At 42.4% G+C, this 20,756-nt stretch overlaps 3 protein-coding genes across 3 annotated transcripts; all 3 read right to left on the bottom strand.

Annotated features, from left to right (window-relative positions):
* Positions 1-1,391: 1,391 nt before the first annotated feature.
* cdkn1ba (cyclin dependent kinase inhibitor 1Ba) lies at positions 1,392-4,213 on the bottom strand. Its single transcript, XM_006810422.2, has 3 exons — positions 3,251-4,213; positions 2,767-2,929; positions 1,392-2,595 (listed from the first exon to the last, which is right to left on the bottom strand). Exons 1-2 carry the CDS (start codon positions 3,651-3,653, stop codon positions 2,796-2,798), a joined length of 537 nt encoding a protein of 178 aa, XP_006810485.1. The 5' UTR covers positions 3,654-4,213; the 3' UTR covers positions 1,392-2,595; positions 2,767-2,795.
* An 874-nt stretch (positions 4,214-5,087) lies between these two features.
* On the bottom strand, positions 5,088-6,622 carry cdpf1 (cysteine rich DPF motif domain containing 1). The gene is made up of 3 exons (XM_006780584.3): positions 6,475-6,622; positions 6,099-6,210; positions 5,088-5,686 (listed from the first exon to the last, which is right to left on the bottom strand). Exons 1-3 carry the CDS (start codon positions 6,588-6,590, stop codon positions 5,558-5,560), a joined length of 357 nt encoding a protein of 118 aa, XP_006780647.1. The 5' UTR covers positions 6,591-6,622; the 3' UTR covers positions 5,088-5,557.
* Positions 6,623-8,428: 1,806 nt separating this feature from the next.
* On the bottom strand, positions 8,429-19,294 carry LOC102799911 (peroxisome proliferator-activated receptor alpha-like). Its single transcript, XM_006780583.3, has 8 exons — positions 19,104-19,294; positions 15,182-15,401; positions 14,652-14,806; positions 11,912-12,050; positions 10,566-10,765; positions 10,219-10,479; positions 9,887-10,130; positions 8,429-9,783 (listed from the first exon to the last, which is right to left on the bottom strand). The coding sequence occupies exons 2-8, from the start codon at positions 15,363-15,365 to the stop codon at positions 9,539-9,541; spliced, it is 1,428 nt and encodes a 475-aa protein (XP_006780646.1). The 5' UTR covers positions 15,366-15,401; positions 19,104-19,294; the 3' UTR covers positions 8,429-9,538.
* Between the last annotated feature and the right edge of the window lie 1,462 nt (positions 19,295-20,756).

Genomic DNA, 20,756 nt, shown 5'->3' with positions numbered 1-20,756 from the left:
CAGGGGCCTTATTTAATGTTTCACACAATCCTGTGAAAACTTCCCTTTTTTAACATGACTGTAGTTTGGGTTTAAACGGGTGAAAAATAAGTTCGTAAGCAGCACAAAACCTACTTTCAGGAAACGGAAAAGGCTGTTCTTTAAAGTGAGCGATTATGGCAGAAGTGTTAAGAGCTTATTAAACAGTTATAAATAAATAGTTAATATCCACAAAGTACACCGAACAAGAGGAAACACAATCTAAAACTTCCCCTGTGTGGATAAATGTCAGATTAATGCTGATGCAATTTATTATTGTAGTGCAAATTGACACTTATGGTTAAAAGCATGTGCATTTTTTTTTTTTATAATTCTGTAAAAGTTAACAGAAGGGGCATGAGCTAGCTCAAAATGACTGCAGACACTCACAGCCAGTATATCATAGGGAAAGCTGTCTCGCTCGCTCACTCTGTTTGACTCCTAGACACTGGTATCAACGGGAAAGAGTCAGCCAATGAAACTAATTGGGTGGTTTGTGTCTTATGAAAGGAATAGCCTGTTCTGTCCAAAGCTCCCTCCCACAGCTATCTGACTGGCTGGCTCCTAAGTGGTCTGCTTTTCTTCTCTCTGCTGTGATTGGAGACAGGGAAGGGCAATAACTAAAAAAAAAAAAAAGAGAAAAAACTTTTTTTCTCTCTCTCTCCCTCTCTTTTCCTCAGGACATACCCTTGTTGTTTTCAACTTTAGAGGCAGAGCTTAGCTGAAAAAGCTCGAGCACAGTCGCAGTCTGCACTCTGCTGCGGCATTAGGGATTTAGTCCTGCAGCATACAAGATATATAAGATTACTGAGCAGTAGCTTCATAGGAAGCAGAGTTCATTTTGCACATTATTTAATAGTAAAGTGTCTTAAAAAAGTGTGACAAATACTTCTTCACTGAGTGATTTGACTGTTTGTTATTGTGTAGCTGGAGCTGCTTTGTCATTCCACATGCTGAAAGGAACAATTATTCTCCAATGTGGTAATACCCCAGGTCTTTGCCTAAGACTTGATAATTACTATGATCAGTCTTGTAGTTTACATGGGCGGATCACTAAACTTAGGGCGTTTGTGAAGGGTGGAGCGGCTTTTGTTTCTAGTATACAAGCGATGCTCTTTTAATTAATCAAGCTGCATTTTAAAGAAAATAGGGGAGAAAAAAACACAAGCACAGGGTATAAAATCAATTATTAGGCTCAGTTTTGCTATTTTATTTATTTATCTTAAAAACAATAATGAAAATATATATTTACAAAAAATGCAAAAAATTATGCTTTGGGAAGCTATACATACATCCACGAAAAAAAAGATAGAAAAAGAAAAAAAAAAAGCTCAACATAAATAAGTTAGTATAATTTTTCAGTGTTTTTCAAAAAAAAGAAAGAAAGAAAGAAAGAAAGACAGGAAACAAAATGAGGCACACAGGTACACTTCAAAGTTTTACACCGAGTGAGGTGGTGTCACTTTGTTTTTCTGCCCTCACTTAAAATGAGAAATGAATAGTGCAATTGCATGTTCCACATGAATTCCACACCACAAAGACAAATCTTTGATTCACATATTTGCATAAAAGAAAAAGGCCCAGTGATTTTTTTTTTTTAAACATAGTTTATCTATGTTGACCTGGACAACATGCATTACTTACTAAGGGGAAGGATATGTGGCCTAAAAGTAAATAGAATATGAACTTACCTAATTTCAAAATAAAAGCTAAATCTTAGGATTATTAGCAAATACTGTTTAAAAAAATTTGGTTGGATATTGCTCAGCAGTTTAGCCATCCGCCCCTCCCACCCCTCACCCAGAGAATTTCTTCTTTTTTTTTAAAGGCACAAACTTTGGGCCTCCCCCATCCTTAAAAAAAATATTATAATAAAATAATGACATAAAACTGGGAAACAGGGAGACATGATCTATGTGTAAACTTTATCTGTCATGGCTATTCCCAGTTAGATGGACCTTCAACTTACAGTGTGGCCATCTGGACCTTCAAAATAAAGATATTTAACACTGGGAGAATAAAGCCATAGAAAAAGTGAAGACATTTTGTTTCCACATAACCCTGACTTTTAAAAAAAAAAATAAAAAAATCTGCATTTATTTATTTTTCTTTTTTTACTTATATCAATTACCTGAATAATGATTTTTTTTTTTAAAATGACCACTATAACAAAAATAATATTTCTCTGTTGGAAATTGCACTGCAACTTCCCATGTCAAATTCACACACTTACACTTAAAACACAATTAACAAAAAAAGTATGAAAAGCATAATATGCTTTTTTATGTGCTACATCTGAAACATAGGTAGTAGATACAAAACAAATGAGCAAAAATCAATTTGCACAATGCTACATTGTCTGCTGCTTCTGAGGCAAATTAATTAATATGAGTGCCAAAACTTGATAGTGTACATGTTCAGTGCTTGTGCAGCCTCTCCCTCCTCTCTTCTGCAGGAAAAGGTTGCTTTAAAAAAATAAAATAAAAATAATAATTTAAAAAAAAAATCTCTCCCCTCTGTCAGATGATGAGAAAAAAGCTACAGTATTCCATCAGCAACAGGTCTCTCCTCTCTGCTCTGTGGGACATAAAGAGGAAACGAGGCTGTTGAATGGTACAACGGAAAAAGGCATTTATTCACGCGCACACACAATAAAGGGTTGACCAGTCATACTCAGAAACACTGTGTTTACATGACATGACGCATAAATAGCATGCTGGGTTATTTGTGCAGACACTGACTCCTAACCTGGCGCTGTTTGCCCGCTGAAGCGCCGCTCAGCCCTCGGGTCTCTCCTCCGCGGCTGTTATCGTCTGACTTCCTGCACCGTCCGACTTGTCATCGTTGTCGTCGTCGTCGCCACCATCGCTACTACGCGACCTTTTAGTCATACACTCGGTGGAGCAAGAGTCTGTAGTGAAGTGGAGGAGGAGGGGGGGAGCACACGCAGAAAAAGTTATCAGGATGTTGTCGCGTGGAGTACATTTTTAAAAGCCACCAGACGCATTTGTGCGATCAGCTGCCCGAGAAGGAAACGGTGTGCATCAGTAATGTGGCGTGTTTTTGGCTCTCAGAAAACTTCCAGCACAGTTTCACCTTCAGTAACAACTCAAAATAAGACGGTCATCGACCGATGGCAGCCTGTGGTTGAACCACACACACACACACAACTGCTGCACCTCCGAGACGCCCAAATAAAACCAATCAAAACTAAAAAGATGACAGCTCTCACCTGCATCTTCTGCACTCCTTTTCCTCGAACCGTTTTTGCCTGGTTGGGGACCCGACGGCCTGTCACCGCCGTCGTTATCCAGCCGGTTGCTGTCTCCGGGAGAGCCTCTCGGTCTGCTGTGAGGCTGCCTGCTATAAAATTCCGGTGCGTCGTCGTCTTGCGCCCAGTCGTAACTGCGCGGAGCGAGCGGCCTGCCTTCCACCAGATCGAAATCGTAAGTCTCCCTGAAACGCTGCACCTCCTCTCGCTCCGAATTCTCCGCATCCCTGCGGATCTCCTCTGGGTTCGGTCTACCGAAAAGATTTCTGCGAACCGAAGGTCTGACGTTGTCCTGCTGCCGAGCATCCACCCTCTCCACCGGGCTCGCGTTAGAAAGGCGAACATCTGACATTTTGTTGCACATACGACGACGAAAAACAACACACGCGTGCTTCAAATCGCTGCTTCCGAAATAGTATTCCTTTCAAACGGACAGTCACGGGAATGATGCATGCATGCTCCGCGCGTATCATCCAAAAATAAAAAATAAAAAAAATACAGAGGTGGGGGGAAAAAGCGTCTCCGAAGGCGCACGGGAGGCTGGCTGGGTGGGTGTGTGGAGGAAGAGGAGGGGGATTTAACACAGCCACTCCTGTCAACTCCGTAGTAAGGCAGATGAAAACACATCAAGTCATAAGAGCCAACATGGCGTTAGAGGCAGCTCCGAGTGTAGAAGAAAAGTTGACATCAAGGACTATTTAAACAGAGAAGGCGATTCATTGGTCTGAACCAAGAACCGCCCAGAAACTCTTACACAGAGCTGAGCTGGAATAACTGTGCACATGAATATGGCCTAATTACTGCGTTTCGTTACACACGGGAGTCAGGAGACAGGGAAGGAAGGAAGGGTGTAGTTACAAATTTAAGGTGTTGTTTTATCTCTCTCATTAGCACGATCGCTAAAAATAAAAGAGAGAGAGCGCGCAGCGGGGTGAAAATCATACCTCGCGGGGGACCTCACGTGTTAACACCTGACACAGGGATTACCGGGCAGAGAGAGCGCTCCGAGTACGGGACCGCGGCGGCAATCGGTCACCAAACGATTGTGCGAGTGCTGACAGATACTGCTGCATGATTTGATTTGGCGTCGCGTAAGCAGATTGGACACGCTTAATGCGATCACTGTAGCTCTGTTCAGTTACAGCTCCAAGGTCACTGAAGGACACCTGGGGGCTCCAATGCGAGAACAGTGCAAGAAAAAGGGGGGGCGAAAAAAAGAAACGAGGCACCCACTCACCCTCCAGTGACATCAGCGAAGGGCTTCGTCATCGTTGGCTCGGTGCCTATCGCTGTCAGACTTCGCCACTGGTGCCACAGGGCTGGTTTGTGTGCTTCACTGGCTGTAATTGCTCGCGTGCGTGCTCAGAATTTAAACAGAAAATAGAAACCGCTTTAAAAAAAATCACTTTCAGTTTCACAGCAAATACCCCCCTAAGAGTTCAGTCATTATTTAACTAGTGATCATCAACTTTATTGGCATTCTGTGGGCTTTGTAGGAATCCTGTAATAATCAACGGGAAACTTAAGCTCAGTGTCATCTGCATTCCTCTGCAAGCATATGCCAGTAAAAGAAAAAAAACCTCCGGGGCCTGCCTGCAAGGCCATGCTGCTTCAATTAGCCCTCGAGAAGCCTCTGAACATGTAGGGATAAACACAGCGAGCGTGTGCGTTATATCGATGTTATCGCTGTTTAATCCATAATGTGTTTATGCTGCTGTAAACGGTGCGTGGTGCTGTAGGGAACGATCCTTGAAGTGAACGCTGGACTCAGGAAAGGTAAACTGGAATAATAAGTGAAAAAGTCAGACAGCCGATGCAAAAGGCGATGTTTTTATTTTAATGGTGCTTCACAGACACTGCTCAAGTTTATGCAGATGGAAGCAGAGATGCGGATTCAATGCTGTGTATGCTTCAAGTAAAAAAATAAAATAAAATGGGAGTAAATGCTTAACGCAACAGCTAAATGTAACTAATAGGGGATGATGCAACTGTGCCACATTCTGCCACTAAAACAGTTACACGGTAGCTATACTTGTTTGTGGAATCGCACAGTGCATATAGTTCACATTCTTTCCCGGAATAGTTGCCAAACTGGCCTCCACAAGCAACTGGCTGGGAAGGCCCATCCTTATCGATCTCTTTTAAGATAAATAAATAATATCCAGCAGGAAAGTCGATCAGTCTGATTCACAGTGTAAACCACTGTTTTCCTGGTTGGTCCAGCGTGGTCACCTTTACACACACGTGTTGTGGACTCCTTTCCCGATCTCATGACACTGCAGCCTTTGCACTCTGCTTCTTCTTAGCTAGCTCGACCTGAATTTGATGGGGAAACTGGTCCAAGTGCTTGTTCACACACGGCACGCAGAACCTCTTGGTGTAGAAAAGGCTGCAGTCCTAACAAAGAGAAGAAAACAGAAATGACAAAAGTTCAGCATTTGGCTCTCCATGTTTGCATAAGTAAAGTCCAAAGGGTAGTGGCACCCACTACCCTTTGGACTTTACTTATTTTCACCATCCACTTATAAGACTGAATATTGATTGCAAGAGATTTAGAACCATGAAGCCCACTCAGCATTTTAGTCACATGATCGGAGAGTCATCTGAGCAAAATATCAAAACCACAGACATGCATCTGCAAGTGGAAAATTATGACAAAAGCACAGGGTTTAAAATCCAAAAAGGACATTCGGCCCACAGCTGAGGACAGTCCTCCTGGTTGAGTTTGTCTGCAGCTTAGCAACACGGTTTAATATGGGTGAGATTAAATGATAGGAAAATATTCTGACGATATGATGAGACATCTTACCGATCCAACACAGACACAAGTGCCACAAAGGCTGCAAATGGACCCCAAAACTAGAAACTTCTCCCTGTCCGGACTGAAGGGGTCCTTGGTGATAAAACATTCCTCAAGCAGCCTGACGAACGACAGACAACAACACACATGCTTAACTCTGGCCCATCTTTAATTCATGAAGGGCACATGTACATAGTTCAAGCCTTATTCTGCTCCAAGTGCAGTCTAGTCACTGCTGGGCACTTTATTTCTCTCCGTGTCCAACGTAGCATGCAGTTAGTTACATAGCGGCTAACAACATTAGCGTTAGCCTTGCTAACACCAGAGCTTTAAAAAAATGGCACGGGTTGTTTTTTGTTTGTTTTTTTGCTTCATTTTCACTTACACGATAGCTCTGGTGTTAGGCGGTTTCTGTCCGTAGTAAGTAAAGGGGCTAGTTAAACTGCACAACTGGCACGTAAATGTTTTTTGAGGGTTATCACTAGCAGCCTTTTCCTCCATCGCTCAGCAGAAAGTCAGTTCCTGGTTTTCTCTCCCAGTCCGTCAGTGCTGTTTCGTGAAGCTTTACCGCCACCGACTGGACTGGAGCGGTAAGACAACCAAATGTATTACAATATGATGGCGTTGTAATTATGTGGTTACAACGATTATAACAGCTTCACTTGTATTTTAAAAATGACATAGAGAGAGCTGTAAAATATGTGACTTTGAATACTGTACTGTTAAGCAGTTTAATTTAAAAAAAAAATAAAAATTTGAATGACTAATTGATAGCATGAATAGCAAAAAGTACTTTTCCTACAGTCAAAATGTAAGTCCAGTAGGTAAAAGTTTTTATTTTATTTATGTATTTCTTTTTTATTTTTATTTCTAGCCAATGAAATAATAATTTAATCATAATTTATTTCAGACAAATGAAATGTGAAAACTTGTTTTCACCACTGAATGGGGAAAAATGGCAGGAAGAGCTAAGTCAACATATCAAGTTAATATCTCAGATTTTTGACTTGTTGACTTAAACTTCTGAGTAAGTACAGGGTGGGCCATTTATATGGATACACCGTAATAAAATGGGAATGGTTGGTGATATTAAAGTCCTGTTTGTGGCACATTAGTATATGTGAGGGGACAAACTCCTCAAGATGGGTGGTGACCATGGTGGCCATTTAGAAGTCGGCCATCTTGGATACAACTTTTGTTTTTTCAGTAGGAAGAGGGCCATGTGACACATCAAACTTATTGGTAATGTCACAAGAAAAACAATGGTGTGCTTGGTTTCAACGTAACTTTATTCTTTCATGAGTTATTTACAAGTTTCTGACCACTTATAAAATGTGTTCAATGTGCTGCCAATTGTGTTGGATTGTCAATGCAACCCTCTTCTCCCACTCTTCACACACTGATAGCAACACCGCAGGAGAAATGCCAGCACAGGCATCCAGTATCCGTAGTTTCAGGTGCTGCACATCTCGTATCTTCACACCATAGACAATTGCCTTCAGATGACCCCAAAGATAAAAGTCTAAGGGGGTCAGATCGGGAGACCTTGGAAGGCCATTCAACTGGCCCACGACGACCAATCCACTTTCCAGAAAACTGTTCATCTAGGAATGCTCGGACCTGGCACCCATAATGTGGTGGTGCACCATCTTGCTAGAAAAACTCAGGGAACGTGCCAGCTTCAGTGCATAAAGAGGGAAACACATCATCATGTAGCAATTTCAAACATCCAGTGGCCTTGAGGTTTCTATTGATGAAGAATGGACCCACTATCGTTGTACCCCATATACCACACCAAACCATCACTTTTGTTGTTCCGACAGTCTTGGAGGGATCCATCCAATGTGGGTTAGTGTCAGACCAATAGCGGTGGCTTTGTTTGTTAACTTCACCATTCACATAAAAGTGAAGCCTCATCACTGAACAAAATCTTCTGCGTGAACTGAGGGTCCCGTTCCAATTTTTGTTTTGCCCATTTTTCAAATTCTGTGCGCCGATCTGGGTCATCCTCGTTGAGATGGTGGTGCTGGAGGTTTCTTCCTGTTAAAAGGGAGTTTTTCCTTCCCACTGTTGCCAAAGTACTTGTTCATATGATTGTTGGGTTTTTCTCTGTATGTATTATTGTAGGGTCTACCTTACAATATAAAGCACCTTGTTGTGATTTGGCGCTGTATAAATAAAATTGAATTGAATTAAAAGTCAAAATTTATAGATAATACCTCAGAATTTGATTTACCAACAATGAAGAAAAAAATGAAATAAGTCACAGAAACAAGCTTCCACCATAAAGAGTTTGGTGTATGTTCTGAAGAGCTGATGGCTTCATTTAGAAAGTGATGTTAAATAGATTAGTTTATTTCAGACTACAACACATTTAACATCAACAGCATGTTTACACATATATAAAAGATAAAATGTTTCATTATGACCTACAACAACTTCGCAATGCTACATCGCGGTTCAGAGTCCAAGTACAGAAAAATAAGGTGATCAGCTCCTCTTTTTGAGGCCTGCAAATACACACGTCCCTTACACCGAGGTTAAGGCAGTCTTGTTATATTTCCAAAACACAACACAACCTAATTAAAAGATTATTTTGTTTATATTGGAAATATAAAGTACTGGCTGTTAGCACATTTTTCTCCTTGAGATTTAGTTTTACATAATGGCAGGATTTGTACATAAACATGTACTCTGTAACACAGAAAATCTGAATTAAAAGGAAAAAAAAGTGAGCTATCACGCTGTGTTGGCTTTTAACAGCAGGGCAGAGGATGAATAAAAAATGACACATCAAATAGCAGATTATTGCCTGCGGGAGGAGTAAGGCTAATTATCTGTTATGTGTTGGAGGCAGAAGCTGTGCCCAAAACAGGAGAAATCTGAACTCGTGCAGCAAGTAACGATGACACTTGATCAGTTCTCTGCGAGTTGTCAAGGTAGTCAAAGCAAACGTGCCACAAGTACGCAGTAACAGAACAAGAAAATGACATAAACCACATCCAGAGGGCCCTAATCTGTTATGTTCACAGGCATAGTTATCCTCAGTGTACGCACGCATGAGGTCAGCATCATACCCAGGTATTTTTTTGATATGTGTACATAAATATCTTTGCACAATATGCTAATATGCACAGCCTGCTTCAGATTCACTTTTCTTCACATGTGTAAAAGCTGGCATCCAAGGCACTCAGCTCCAAGACATTCTGGTGCTGCTGGTCAACAAAATTAACCCTTTAATGATTCCTCTGCACATCTATGGTTTAAAAAAACGCTCCCTTTCCACTGTGCGACCTCTTAATGAACTGGAAGCAGTCACTTTCCCAACAAAAGCTGCCTCCCACCTCCTTAAAAAAAGATTTTTGTTTTGCTCCGGTTTGTGCAGCAGCCTCAGAAGCTGCATTGCTGTTCCTTCCTGTACATTCATATGCATTTCTCAGTTCATATACTCAGTACATGTCCCTGTATATTTCTTGCAGCAGCGGGTGCAGGGAAGTTTCCTCCGTCGTCTTAATTTCTTGCACCAGCTGAGCATGCTCAGTGACCAGCTCCCGGAGGTCAGCCAACTTCTGCAGCAGCCTGGGGAAAAGGAAGGTGTCATCTGGGTGATTGGCCAGCAGGTGGAGCCGCAGCGCCTGAACAATGTTTTCCTGCAACTGCTCTACTACAGGTACGTCTACCAGGCCTGGACGATCTTTGGGAGCAGTGGGGGAGGACAAGATAATGAAGAAGGAAAATTCAAATATGTCTTTTTCTCTTTTAAATTATTATTCTACCACCTATTATCGGCCTTTTACCTCCACAGCAGATAATAGCAGCCACAAAAAGAGCTAGGTCGCTGTCGTCCAGCTCCAGAGAGTTGAAGCGTGTGGCGAACTGGAATTTGGGCTCCATCATGTCACTGAATGGTCGGCGGAGACTCTTGAGGAACTCACGGGTGATAAAGCCTCCACCACGGGCCACCAGGAGGCCGTCCTTGTTCATGCACGAGGCCAAGAGGGTGAAGAGGGCTTCGTAAACACCGTACTTCAAGAGAGTCACCTAAAAGGTAAATAGAAAAGCAACAGCATGAGAACACTCATCTGCTCTTCCTTCCACTTCTCACCATAGAAGGCAACCTGAAACCCACCTGATCATTCAAATCCAGACTCTGGAAACCCGGCATAGCCTTGGCAAACTCCGTTAGCTCTGTGACAGTCTCCACTGAGGTGCTCTGGCAGCAGTTGAAGAGCCTGGTTTCGGCCTCCCTCTGCTGAAGCTCCCCACACGACACAGCCGGACTCACTTGTCCGAGGACGCTGTCAGACTCCGGATAGTCGTTGTTTATCATATGGACCGCTAACGTTCTCTCCGCCAGCTGGAACGTCTCCATGTCGTGGATGATGAGAGGCTGCTGGGACATACAGAATCTGTCGGTGAGGTAGAGGGCAGAGATATAGAGCAGAGAATATTCTCAAACTTTATTTTCCACTTTACCGGCTTGCTAGTTTTTCCAGTGAGTATGAGCCGTGCTTTTGCCTTGTTCATGTTGAAGTTCTTCATGTAGGCATCATGGATCTGCCTGACCAGAAACTTGTGGTCAGACATTAAGGGACTTTCCACCTCTTTCTCAACCATCTTGCTTTCCTCCTTCAGCTTCAGTTTTTCTGCCTGGGGCATACGACCAAACCGGATGGCTGGTACATAAAACACTGGTCATTAGAAATTGCCACAGGACTTTCTTTTTTTTCCCCTCCCTCACATTGCACAATAAATTGACATATGGAGCCATAAGGCTTATGCTGCCTCAGAAAATATTCAAGGATTCAAATATGCACTAGTACCCTAAAAAAAAAAAAAGAAAGAAAGAAAATCACGTACAACAGATCTGGTACATCCTGTTCTATTTCTATTCTTCTGAGGCATGCCATGTTCCTCTCATGTTTCTGATGCTGCTAGTGGGAGGTCATCACAACAAACTCAGTGACCCTCCAGCATTCACTGCAGACGACGGGCCAGATGTCACAGCAAAAGCATACTGACTGAAGTAGAGCTAAATTACCGAGGAACGACAACCTGCTGATGTTTTAAAGAGCACATGTTGAGACTGAGGATGTTCACACTCTTATTGGCAGTTCACAGTGCATCAGGCTAATCACCCTCAAGTTCTTTCACTGCGATGTTTCAGCAGTGCTTTGATCAGACTAAATTGTTACATACATGCAACCTTAGTTCCACATATGAGGAAAAGATGTATGATACCAGTTTTTCCATATCAACAGATGTCGGACAGGTCGAATCACAATTTTACCCTTTTGGTTAGCTTATAATAGCTAGCTTATGGTAGCTAATGCTCGCAAACTTAGCCTGACCTTTAAGTTTATCACTGGTTGCTTGAGCTTGTTCTCTGATTATATGTTTTACTGTTTACTCTAATCCTGTAATTGTGACTACACTGGCTTGTTCATGTTGAAGTTCTTCATGTAGGCATCATGGATCTGCCTGACCAGAAACTTGTGGTCAGACATTAAGGGACTTTCCACCTATTTCTCAACCATCTTGCTTTCCTCCTTCAGTTTCAGTTTTTCTGCCTGGGGCATACGACCAAACCGGATGGCTGGTACATAAAACACGTCGGACAGGTAGAATCACAATTTTACCCTTTTGGTTAGCTTATAATAGCTAGCTTATGGTAGCTAATGCTCGCAAACTTAGCCTGACCTTTAAGTTTATCACTGGTTGCTTGAGCTTGTTCTCAGATTATATGTTTTACTGTTTACTCTAATCCTGTAACTGTGACTACACTGGCTGATATTTTGCAAACTTTCAACTTTTTCCATTACCGTTGTGGGACATGCCCACAGAGAGGCACTTGTGGAATCTGCAGTACTGGCACTTGTTTCGGTTCTTCTTTTGGATTTTGCAGTTCCGCTCACACTTATCATACTCCAGCTTCAGCCTGATGGTCCTCCTAAAGAAACCCTGATTTGACAGACAAACAAAAAGACGTTATCACTTAGCTTTCTCAGTGGTCGTCGTTCAACCACACTGCATAAGCAAAAAAATGCACAAAACTAACATATATCCATATTTTCTTACCAGATTTCATTTATACTCTGCAAACATATTTTGCACCACCTCACAACATACGAACCTCTGTTGGCTGGCTGTTAAAGCCTTGAGAACTATCCATGAACGCCACTTAAAGAAATGACAAGTAAGCTTGTCTAAGAGAGTACAGGCTGTGTTGAAAAAGAAAGGTGGTCATAACAAATATTGACTTTCAAGCTTGTTAAAATTGTACAAACTCTGTTTTTGTCTTATATACTCTATTTCCATGTATGCTTGCACACGTTTCATTAAACTGAAGCAGCCTGTTTCCCACTTTCCAAGAAAGATTTAAAGAAATATGGCTCAAGACTTGCATAGTATTGCATGTGCAAATACGCCTTTGCATTAGCACCCTGCTCAGAGCCATGAACAAAACAGTTAACAGTTTGCATATTTTATGCATTTTTGCATTAAATGTGCACCTTTTAAGCTCTGGCAAGTTCAATGTTAATATCTTTGGATTGCATTTGAGGGAAATTACACCTGTTCTTAAAGGAAAGGATCTCTAAAGATGTGCAGTAGATTTTTTTGAAGAACATCTCTTTTTGGAGGAGACGTTATAGCCCTCAGATAAGGCAAGGCGCGTGATATTCTAATGCATACTCCACTTACATCAGTAAAATTTCTAACAGGCCAAAGACATCATCTTACACCTGGCTGAATTTATGCTGAATAGCAGCTATTTTATAATTTTATTAGTTTTATTAAGCGTCATACGCCACTTTTGTGTCAATTTTAAGCAAAAGAATCTCTCTTGTGTGGGTGGAATCAGCCAATAGAAAGCACTGAAGGCCATATTACAGTCATCAGAAATGCATTACATAACATTACAGAGCTGCAGAAGGAGGAAAAACAGATGTGTGTGTTTATGCCATACATGTCCCTGCATGTTTGTGTTTGGGAGAACAGACACAACCAGAGGCCAGTACTGTGATGCGATATCTTAGCCGGGAGGCGAGCAGCAAGGCTGACAACATAAACAAAGAGAACGATTGTGCAACTCTTAGGAGCAAAAGTCTCTCATTTTTAAAATTTTCTATCACTAAAGGCTTTTCCTGACTCTAATAATATCTCCTTTGCTCTAATGTTTCAGGCCCATTATCACCACAGACTTAAACCCTGGTAGGGCAACATCACAGCGCGTTCAGTCCCACTGCTCGGTGCGCCTCTCTTTGAAGCGAGGTGCTGAAAATACTCCACAGAGCCCGTCCAGCATGGTAACCGCGAACTGTGACTGTGACATATCAGAAGCAAGATTACTGCAGTCAGAGAGTTTGGAAGCAGTGCCGTCAGAGCACGCCCCGTCACATATGCAGTGTCCAACAGTTCAAGGTCATCACGTCCCTGCTTCAGAACAGCTGCTGTGTGACACGGTGATAGGTGTCGTGCCAACGCCGGCAGCCGCTCTGACAGCAAGACTGTGGTGATGAATGAGACGCGTGTCGTAAAACAGAGCCCCCGTGGGCAGCTACAGAGTTAGACAGCAATAGATTATCCACCAGATGCACTTTTTTAGCATTAGAGCCAGCACAGTGATCAACCGTCATTGTTTTTTATCAGAAAACCCCCCGACCTATGTGCAAATGCAGAAGTACGTAGAGACATCTTTATCGCATTTCCAATCAGCGGCAATGTCGTGGAAAAGCGAAAGATCTTCATTAAAGAGAAGCAAGGCATGAGACGTCAACAGGGAGAAAGCGTCAGAGTTTAAAAACTCATGCAAAAAAGTAGCAAATAAATCTCAGATTAGCAGCAACAACCTGCGGTCAGCTGTGATGGTGCAATGATCTCATGTGACTGCACAAACAACGCAGCGACCGTCCTCTATGGTTTTTAACACGCGCGCTGGTTACTGAGGCCAGCGGTCTCACTTACCCAATATTCTCAGTGTCGGTGTTTTAAAATAAACTTTTAATCCCTAAATTGTGAAGAATGTTCAAATAGATAAAGGAAAAATGAAAGCAGCAAAAACTACATTTTACTAATCATCAAATCCCAAAAGGGAATATTTAGCAAAGTAGAGCAGTCCACTGTGTCAGTAGCTGCTCTGTGTGTTTATAAATGTGCGTGTGTGTATTAATGTCATCGACTTTGGCTCTGTGCCAACCAGGACAGAGGTGACAGGCCTAGCCGTCATGTCCTCTACTCCACATGACTCGGCTGCGTGTCTCAGAAAGTTTCCACTGGTCTCCAGGTCAGGCGCCTCTGCGCTGCGAGGCTTCTGTATGTGTTTTGGTGCTGCGTGCGTTCAGGCATGCACGTGATCTTCTTTTAAAACTTTTAGCTGTGCCATTCAAAAGAACCATGCGTCGAACTGTGTTTTCATTACGTTAACATCTTTGCGCTCCTTTAATCGCCTTTCTCGCGACAAAGTACGCCTGCACGATGCAGTCGATGTGATGCAGTCGATGTGATGCAGTCGATGTGCTCCAGCTGGCTACACGATCCCCGTTTAAGTCCCAAGTTTCTTACCTTGCAGCCTTCGCATGCGTGCACCCCGTAGTGGAAGCCCGAAGCTTTGTCAGAGCACACCCGGCACTCGAGGTTGAGGGTGCTGCCGCTCTCATCTTGGCCAGCCGCTGCTCCGCACACTCCTGATGATGGACTCGAGGCTGGGGTCAAGGTCTCTACAGCAGAAAAGATGAAAAAGACAAGAGGTTACAAGTTTTAACATTTGGCATGATTAAGGATCCCGCCCCTGATTCTTTCCACCAAGTTTCTTACCTGTCTCTCTGTACACCAGTGGCACCGATGGGTTGAAGTTGGGGTAGCACTTATGCGAATAAATATATGTTTTTAAAATTGGGGTCTTTGGGTCAAGCCAAATCTAATAATGAGCTTCTAATATTGTCATTTAAAGCCATATTAGGCTCCAAATCTTGACCAAAACAGCAAGGTAGACCAGAGCCCTACAGAAGGTGTTAGATAGCTTTTTAATTCTCTGAAGCATATGTTCTTGGAAACCAATCTCAACTGGTGATGAAGCTACCCCTCATACTCACCCAGTGCGACAGAGCTGTTGGACCCCGAACCAGTGCTCTGGTACTCTGGAAAATCAAACCCTAGTGCGTCATCTCCTATAGACTGGGAGATATCACGAAGATCCTCCATCAGGTCTCCACAAAGTGGACTTCCCAGGAGGGAATCCCCCAGTGGGGATGGGGGGCTGTAGTGATCCCCTGCCATGGTAGAGATCAGGGATTCAAACCCTCACTCACCAGACTGTAAAAAAAGGAGATTTTGGATGAGGAAAATGAAGTCTGTGAGTGTGAAAACACACCTCTGCTAAGGTTTAGACAAACTCCTTTTAAACATCAAACTGATCGTATTGAACATCTCCATCATGTTTGTTTTGAAACTTGATGTGATGAGTGAAGGTTGGATGGAACTAGGAAATTAAGAGCCACTGCACATTTATAAGGTATAAGCTATATGATAAAGTTTACCGTACTTTGCAAGAGTCTATCAGGACTATAATGTACAAAATTAATATCATATTGTATTAAATAAGACATGCAAATAGTGACTGAGAACATAAGCAGATCAGGAAAGTGTTTATTAAGGTCACAGAGCAAGTGAGCAGTATGGTAGTTTTCTCATTAACTTCTATGCAACTTGACATCTTTGTGCAGCTAGAAGTCCCCATCCCCTTTCTGGCCATCAGATTTTATGCATTGGCTTAACTTTTCATACAGTTATGCAATTTGCTAGATAAGCGATGGATGACTGGTTGGTTGATGGACAGATGGGCAAGTTCAGGCAGTGTGTTTTCACATGAAGACTACTAAAGCGCCGATATATGAAGCATTTCTCATCTTATCTTACAGTACAAAACAGCAGTGAGTGCATCCCGAGGTTTATCCACTGGACACCCTCTCAGGGACTCAACAGTGGGTCACAAATGAAACATTTACTACATTCTTACAAAACATCATAATATGACTCCACAGGAGGCACCGAGCAAGCAGCAAATATTAAAACAAAAAATGAAATGCATGTTTATTGTCGAACGTGTGAGACGACCGTCTGAAAAATGCAAATGAAGCACTGTCTTTCACTCCACCGGGCTCCTAATGCCATAAGAAAAAGTCTATTAAGTTAGTATTGCGAGGACTATGTTCGTAAGTGAACCGTGCCTTGTGAGTCAACAGCAGCACATTATCCTAAATGAATTATTTTCACACGTTTAATCCCGATCTGTTCAGCCAAAGTGCTCACACATACAGCTGAATTCAAAGCCTTTCACGCTGATATATGAACCTGCACAGAGCATATAGTGTCTATTATATACACTGTTTACACTATGTGAAGAGCTTTTAGGTCTACGGCACACAATTTAAAGTCACTTTTGTCTCTTGAGGATTAAAATCAAGACAGAAGTAAACAGTCGACCTGTCTCTTCTTCTGCACGTGTGCTTTCAGGAGTGGATCTCGCTGCGTGTTGTGTGGGTGGGTGTTTGCTGGAGCTCCCAGCTGCTCCCAGCGGGGTAAAGGACATCTGTTTGAACCATCACGCAACACAACAGCACCACGGCCAATGTTCGTGTTCTGTGAGGTGCTCTCTCCAACTTCCAGTAATTTATAACAGCAGATGTTACTGCAGACTTTCTTGATAAGCAGATTAGAACCATCCAAAGCATTTTTTGGCTGCGAAACCTAATAAGGAGGTGACCACAGATGCACAGTTTGTAGGATAAAGGCAGAAAAACACAGGTCTTCCCTGCAGACAGGCGTTTCAGATTGATGGTCTGCTTTCCTAACCCTCTTAAAATGCAACTCATTCATTTTTTACAGTATTGCGTTACCATTTTACCTGTGTTTTAATTACATCAAATCTGCAAAAATTGCGATGCACAATCTCAGCTTGCACAGCTGCACACATCTGTAAGGCATGCATGAAAAAAAACCCAAGTGTGACTGTACAACTTTCGCTGTTTAAGCTACTTTAGACTTAAAGCATGCACTATGACAAAAAAAGGGGTTGAAAAAAGTTGATAAAATCCTGTCTGTGTTAGGAAACATGCCCTCTGTGAACTCCTGAGCCCCACCAGCAAGGATTATATTGATCCGAGCATGCGTCTGTATGTTTATCTAGTCTTTGTGTTGCAGCATTTAGGGGACAGGTCGTGACAGGACTCTGACACCATGTAAATAAGTACGGGTGTGCAAACAGATGTGTGCCGGCACCTGCAGCACGCCATCAACTGCACCCTACAGAGTGTATTATACCTGTGCCTAAAGGCTTTTCTAACAAAACACAGCAAACTTTTTGGGCAGTCATTGACAAACTTGCTGACAAACTGGTTTGTTAAACTGCTTTGATGCAGAGCGTGTGCCCGCTGATAAATTGTTGTTCCTGGGTGCTCAAAGAGATTTCTTCATCAAAGGGTAGATTGAGTAACTCCTGTACACTCTGCAACAATACACAGCAGATAAACCACAGATCAACGAGTTAAAGTCCAGCCATGATACTCATTTCCACATATTGTTATTTTTCTTGGGGTCTAGAGTCCAACACACACACACACACACACACACACACACACACACACACATTTTCTTATCCTGGTGAGGACATCTAATTGACATAATGCTTCCCCTAGCCGCTTACCCTAATCATCAAACATGAATACCTAACCCAAACCCTTAGCCTAAACCAAACCATAACTTAATTGTGACTTAATTGCTCCTCTCCTTTTCTAATCACCCCCACACTTTTTTTGATTGGCCGCCCCTCACAAACAGAAGGTTATGTGCTAACACTGACATCAGACTGAATTTTAAAAAAAAACTGAAGCTACCCTTCCATGCCACCTCCATATCCACCACTGTAACAGTGGATAAGAGATAAATTAAAAAGGCATACTAGACGCCGCTTAATGAACTGTTAAATCGAAGGGATGGTGCAGAGGGTATGGCGATTTGTCGGTGAACTCTTGGAGTTTGGAGAAAGGTGAAACTTTAAGGCTGTAGTTTCTAAAATGTGAGAGCTTCCTGGCGCTTTTCTTGGGTTTACATTAAATACAGCTTAACGCTGTCTCTACTTTATTATCATTTGTTATGGATTAGTTGGATGTCACAGTATTTAATGGTCCCAGCATGCCTGTAACTGTGGCCTGTCTCATTCATGTATTAAAGCCCTAACAAGGTGACAGCAAAGTTAATTGACTATATTTCCGTTTGAGTCCAGCCCACGCTTCCCCTCTACCTCAGAGGACATTGTGTTTTAACTCCCAGAGGAACTTTGATCCCAGACCTTAGGGCTCTATCTTTAGGTTAAAGGAGGAGAGGAAACAGGAGCTGCAGCCAAAGACATCGGCTGGACTCAGGAGAGAGCACGTTAGACGATACAAAGGAGCCAAAATCAAAACACAAAGCATCATATTTCTAGTCACCTGGAAAGTTGCACATCCTTTCTTAGCCTTTGTTAATTAAAAAAAAAAAAAAAAAAGCAACAGCTCACATTTGTCAGTGCTGAATCTGGATCAGCTGTTTGTTTCAAAAACACAGATTGAAAAAATAAATTTAAAAATCAGGCACAGAGTAAACGTAAAAGCCACATCAGTCTTGCATCATCAAAGTATCTCTTTGCATTGCTGCACAGAGTGTGACATAGAAGCATATCTGGGGCTGCAGGGGGAAGCGTGCCTTCCAGTGTGCGTCTGCGGTTTAGTCACAACAGATGAAGACATGACTTAAAGGAAGTTTATCTAGAGCTCACTCGCAATACAGCTCACTAAGGACAAGTGTGTGTGTGTGTGTGTGTGTCTGTGTGTTTTAAGAGATACAAAGTTAGCCACAGTGTCCACTTCACTTATACTTTCTGCGCGATTGAATAACAAAGTTTGTTGAATCAACAGGCAACTGCGCAGAGAGCTTCTTGCACAGTTACATAACATTATAGAAATAAATGTTGGTAAATACCTCAGCTCGGAGTCTGCTATCCGGAGCATTTCAAGCTCTCGCTGCCGGAATGGACGCCTGTGCTTTATCAGCGGAGGAGGAGGAGGAGAGAGCTGCTTCGGGCCCGGGACGCTCACGGATGCGCCTGCTGATCGGCTCTGCTGCCTCCCTCCCTGCTGTCAAAAACGTCATCCTCAGCAGGAAATAACGTAGAGAGGGACCGCAACATGGCGCACACACCTCCTGACACACCTATGGTTTCAACCAATCGGAACACCAGAATTGTGTGCGGCTGGGGAGGGGGGGGGGGGGGGGTGTTCGGTAAGACACGATCCCTTCTTGGTGGCTCGGTACAGGATGGGCGGTGCGGAGGCGCATTGTCTCCTTTATCTGTACCCGGTGAAGGGCGACTGGATCTCTCTGGCTGGGCCTGTAAGATTAATGCCATCCGATCGCCTCCAAAACCACTTCCTGTAATTAAAACGTCAGCAGCGTCATACTATCGAGTAATAATTACGTGAATGCTCAATAAAACGACAGCTTTCCCAGTGACCCCGCTGGCAGGCAGTCTGGCGATAATCTCGCTGTAAGCAGCGTGTGCTTTTCAAATATCCCGCAAGTATCAAATGGATATTTTTGTGACACTATTATGACGTATTTTACTGCAGTTAACAGTGGTCACTTTTCATCTTTAAGGAGCTTACAAAATACTCAAGATGGTTGTAATTTAGTCAGTAAATGTTTATATTTGCAGGCTAATTACTGTATCAGTGAGTGTGTCAAACATGAGGTTCCGGGGCCAAACTCGGCCCGCCAAAAACTCCAACCTGGCCCACTGGACAGCAGTGAAAAATGTGAAGGGACTTCTAACAGTGTTTTTCTAGGTTTTCTATTTTTAATGAACAAATGACAGAAAGGTTCCTGTTTTGTTTATTATCCATAATAGGAAGATTTTTTTTTATAGGGGATCCACTGCATATATATATATATATATATATATATATATATATATTGAAGTATTATTACTATCGTACAGTGTGTGCAACGAGCCATTTTCAACTGTAATTTTACCAGTCTGTTTCTTACAGAGTCGTGCTGACGTGCTGATTTCTTCCATTTTCAGCAGCATTTCTTTATTGTGTAGAAAAACTGAGATGTACTGTTGAAATGTGTGGCATCTAGTTCATGGTTTAACTTCTTTACACTGGCATGGAGTTCCACTGGTCTGACCCACTTACCCCCTAAAGTGGGATATATGTGGCCTACAGTGTAAAATTATTTTTGACACCCATGACTTAACCTTACAAACCCTTTAAGGCCAAGTATATAATATTTGATACATGACTTTTTCAGACCCCTACGTTATCATTGTGACCCCCGTCACTGAAGCATATGTTAAAAAAGAAAACAAAATAAACTGCACAATACACAGTAATAAAAATGCTCGATGTAGCAAAACACATATATGCAAATTGATGACTCATTGCTTTTTTTGGTAATTTGTCTAAAGGTTCACCCCACCCACCACCAATTTAAAACAATCAAACTGCTGAATGAACTTTTGCTTCTAATTCCAAACCTTCTCTTTCACAGCTTTTTGTTCATTAGTGTAAAACTTGCTCTATTGTAGCATTTGTGTGAAGCCACACATTTCAGGTCACAATCAGAGATTTG

Source organism: Neolamprologus brichardi, chromosome 17 (genome assembly GCF_056152115.1).
Source record: "Neolamprologus brichardi isolate AB-2024 chromosome 17, ASM5615211v1, whole genome shotgun sequence".
NCBI classification, from domain to species: domain Eukaryota; kingdom Metazoa; phylum Chordata; class Actinopteri; order Cichliformes; family Cichlidae; genus Neolamprologus; species Neolamprologus brichardi.
This window is presented reverse-complemented; position numbering and strand designations above follow the sequence as displayed.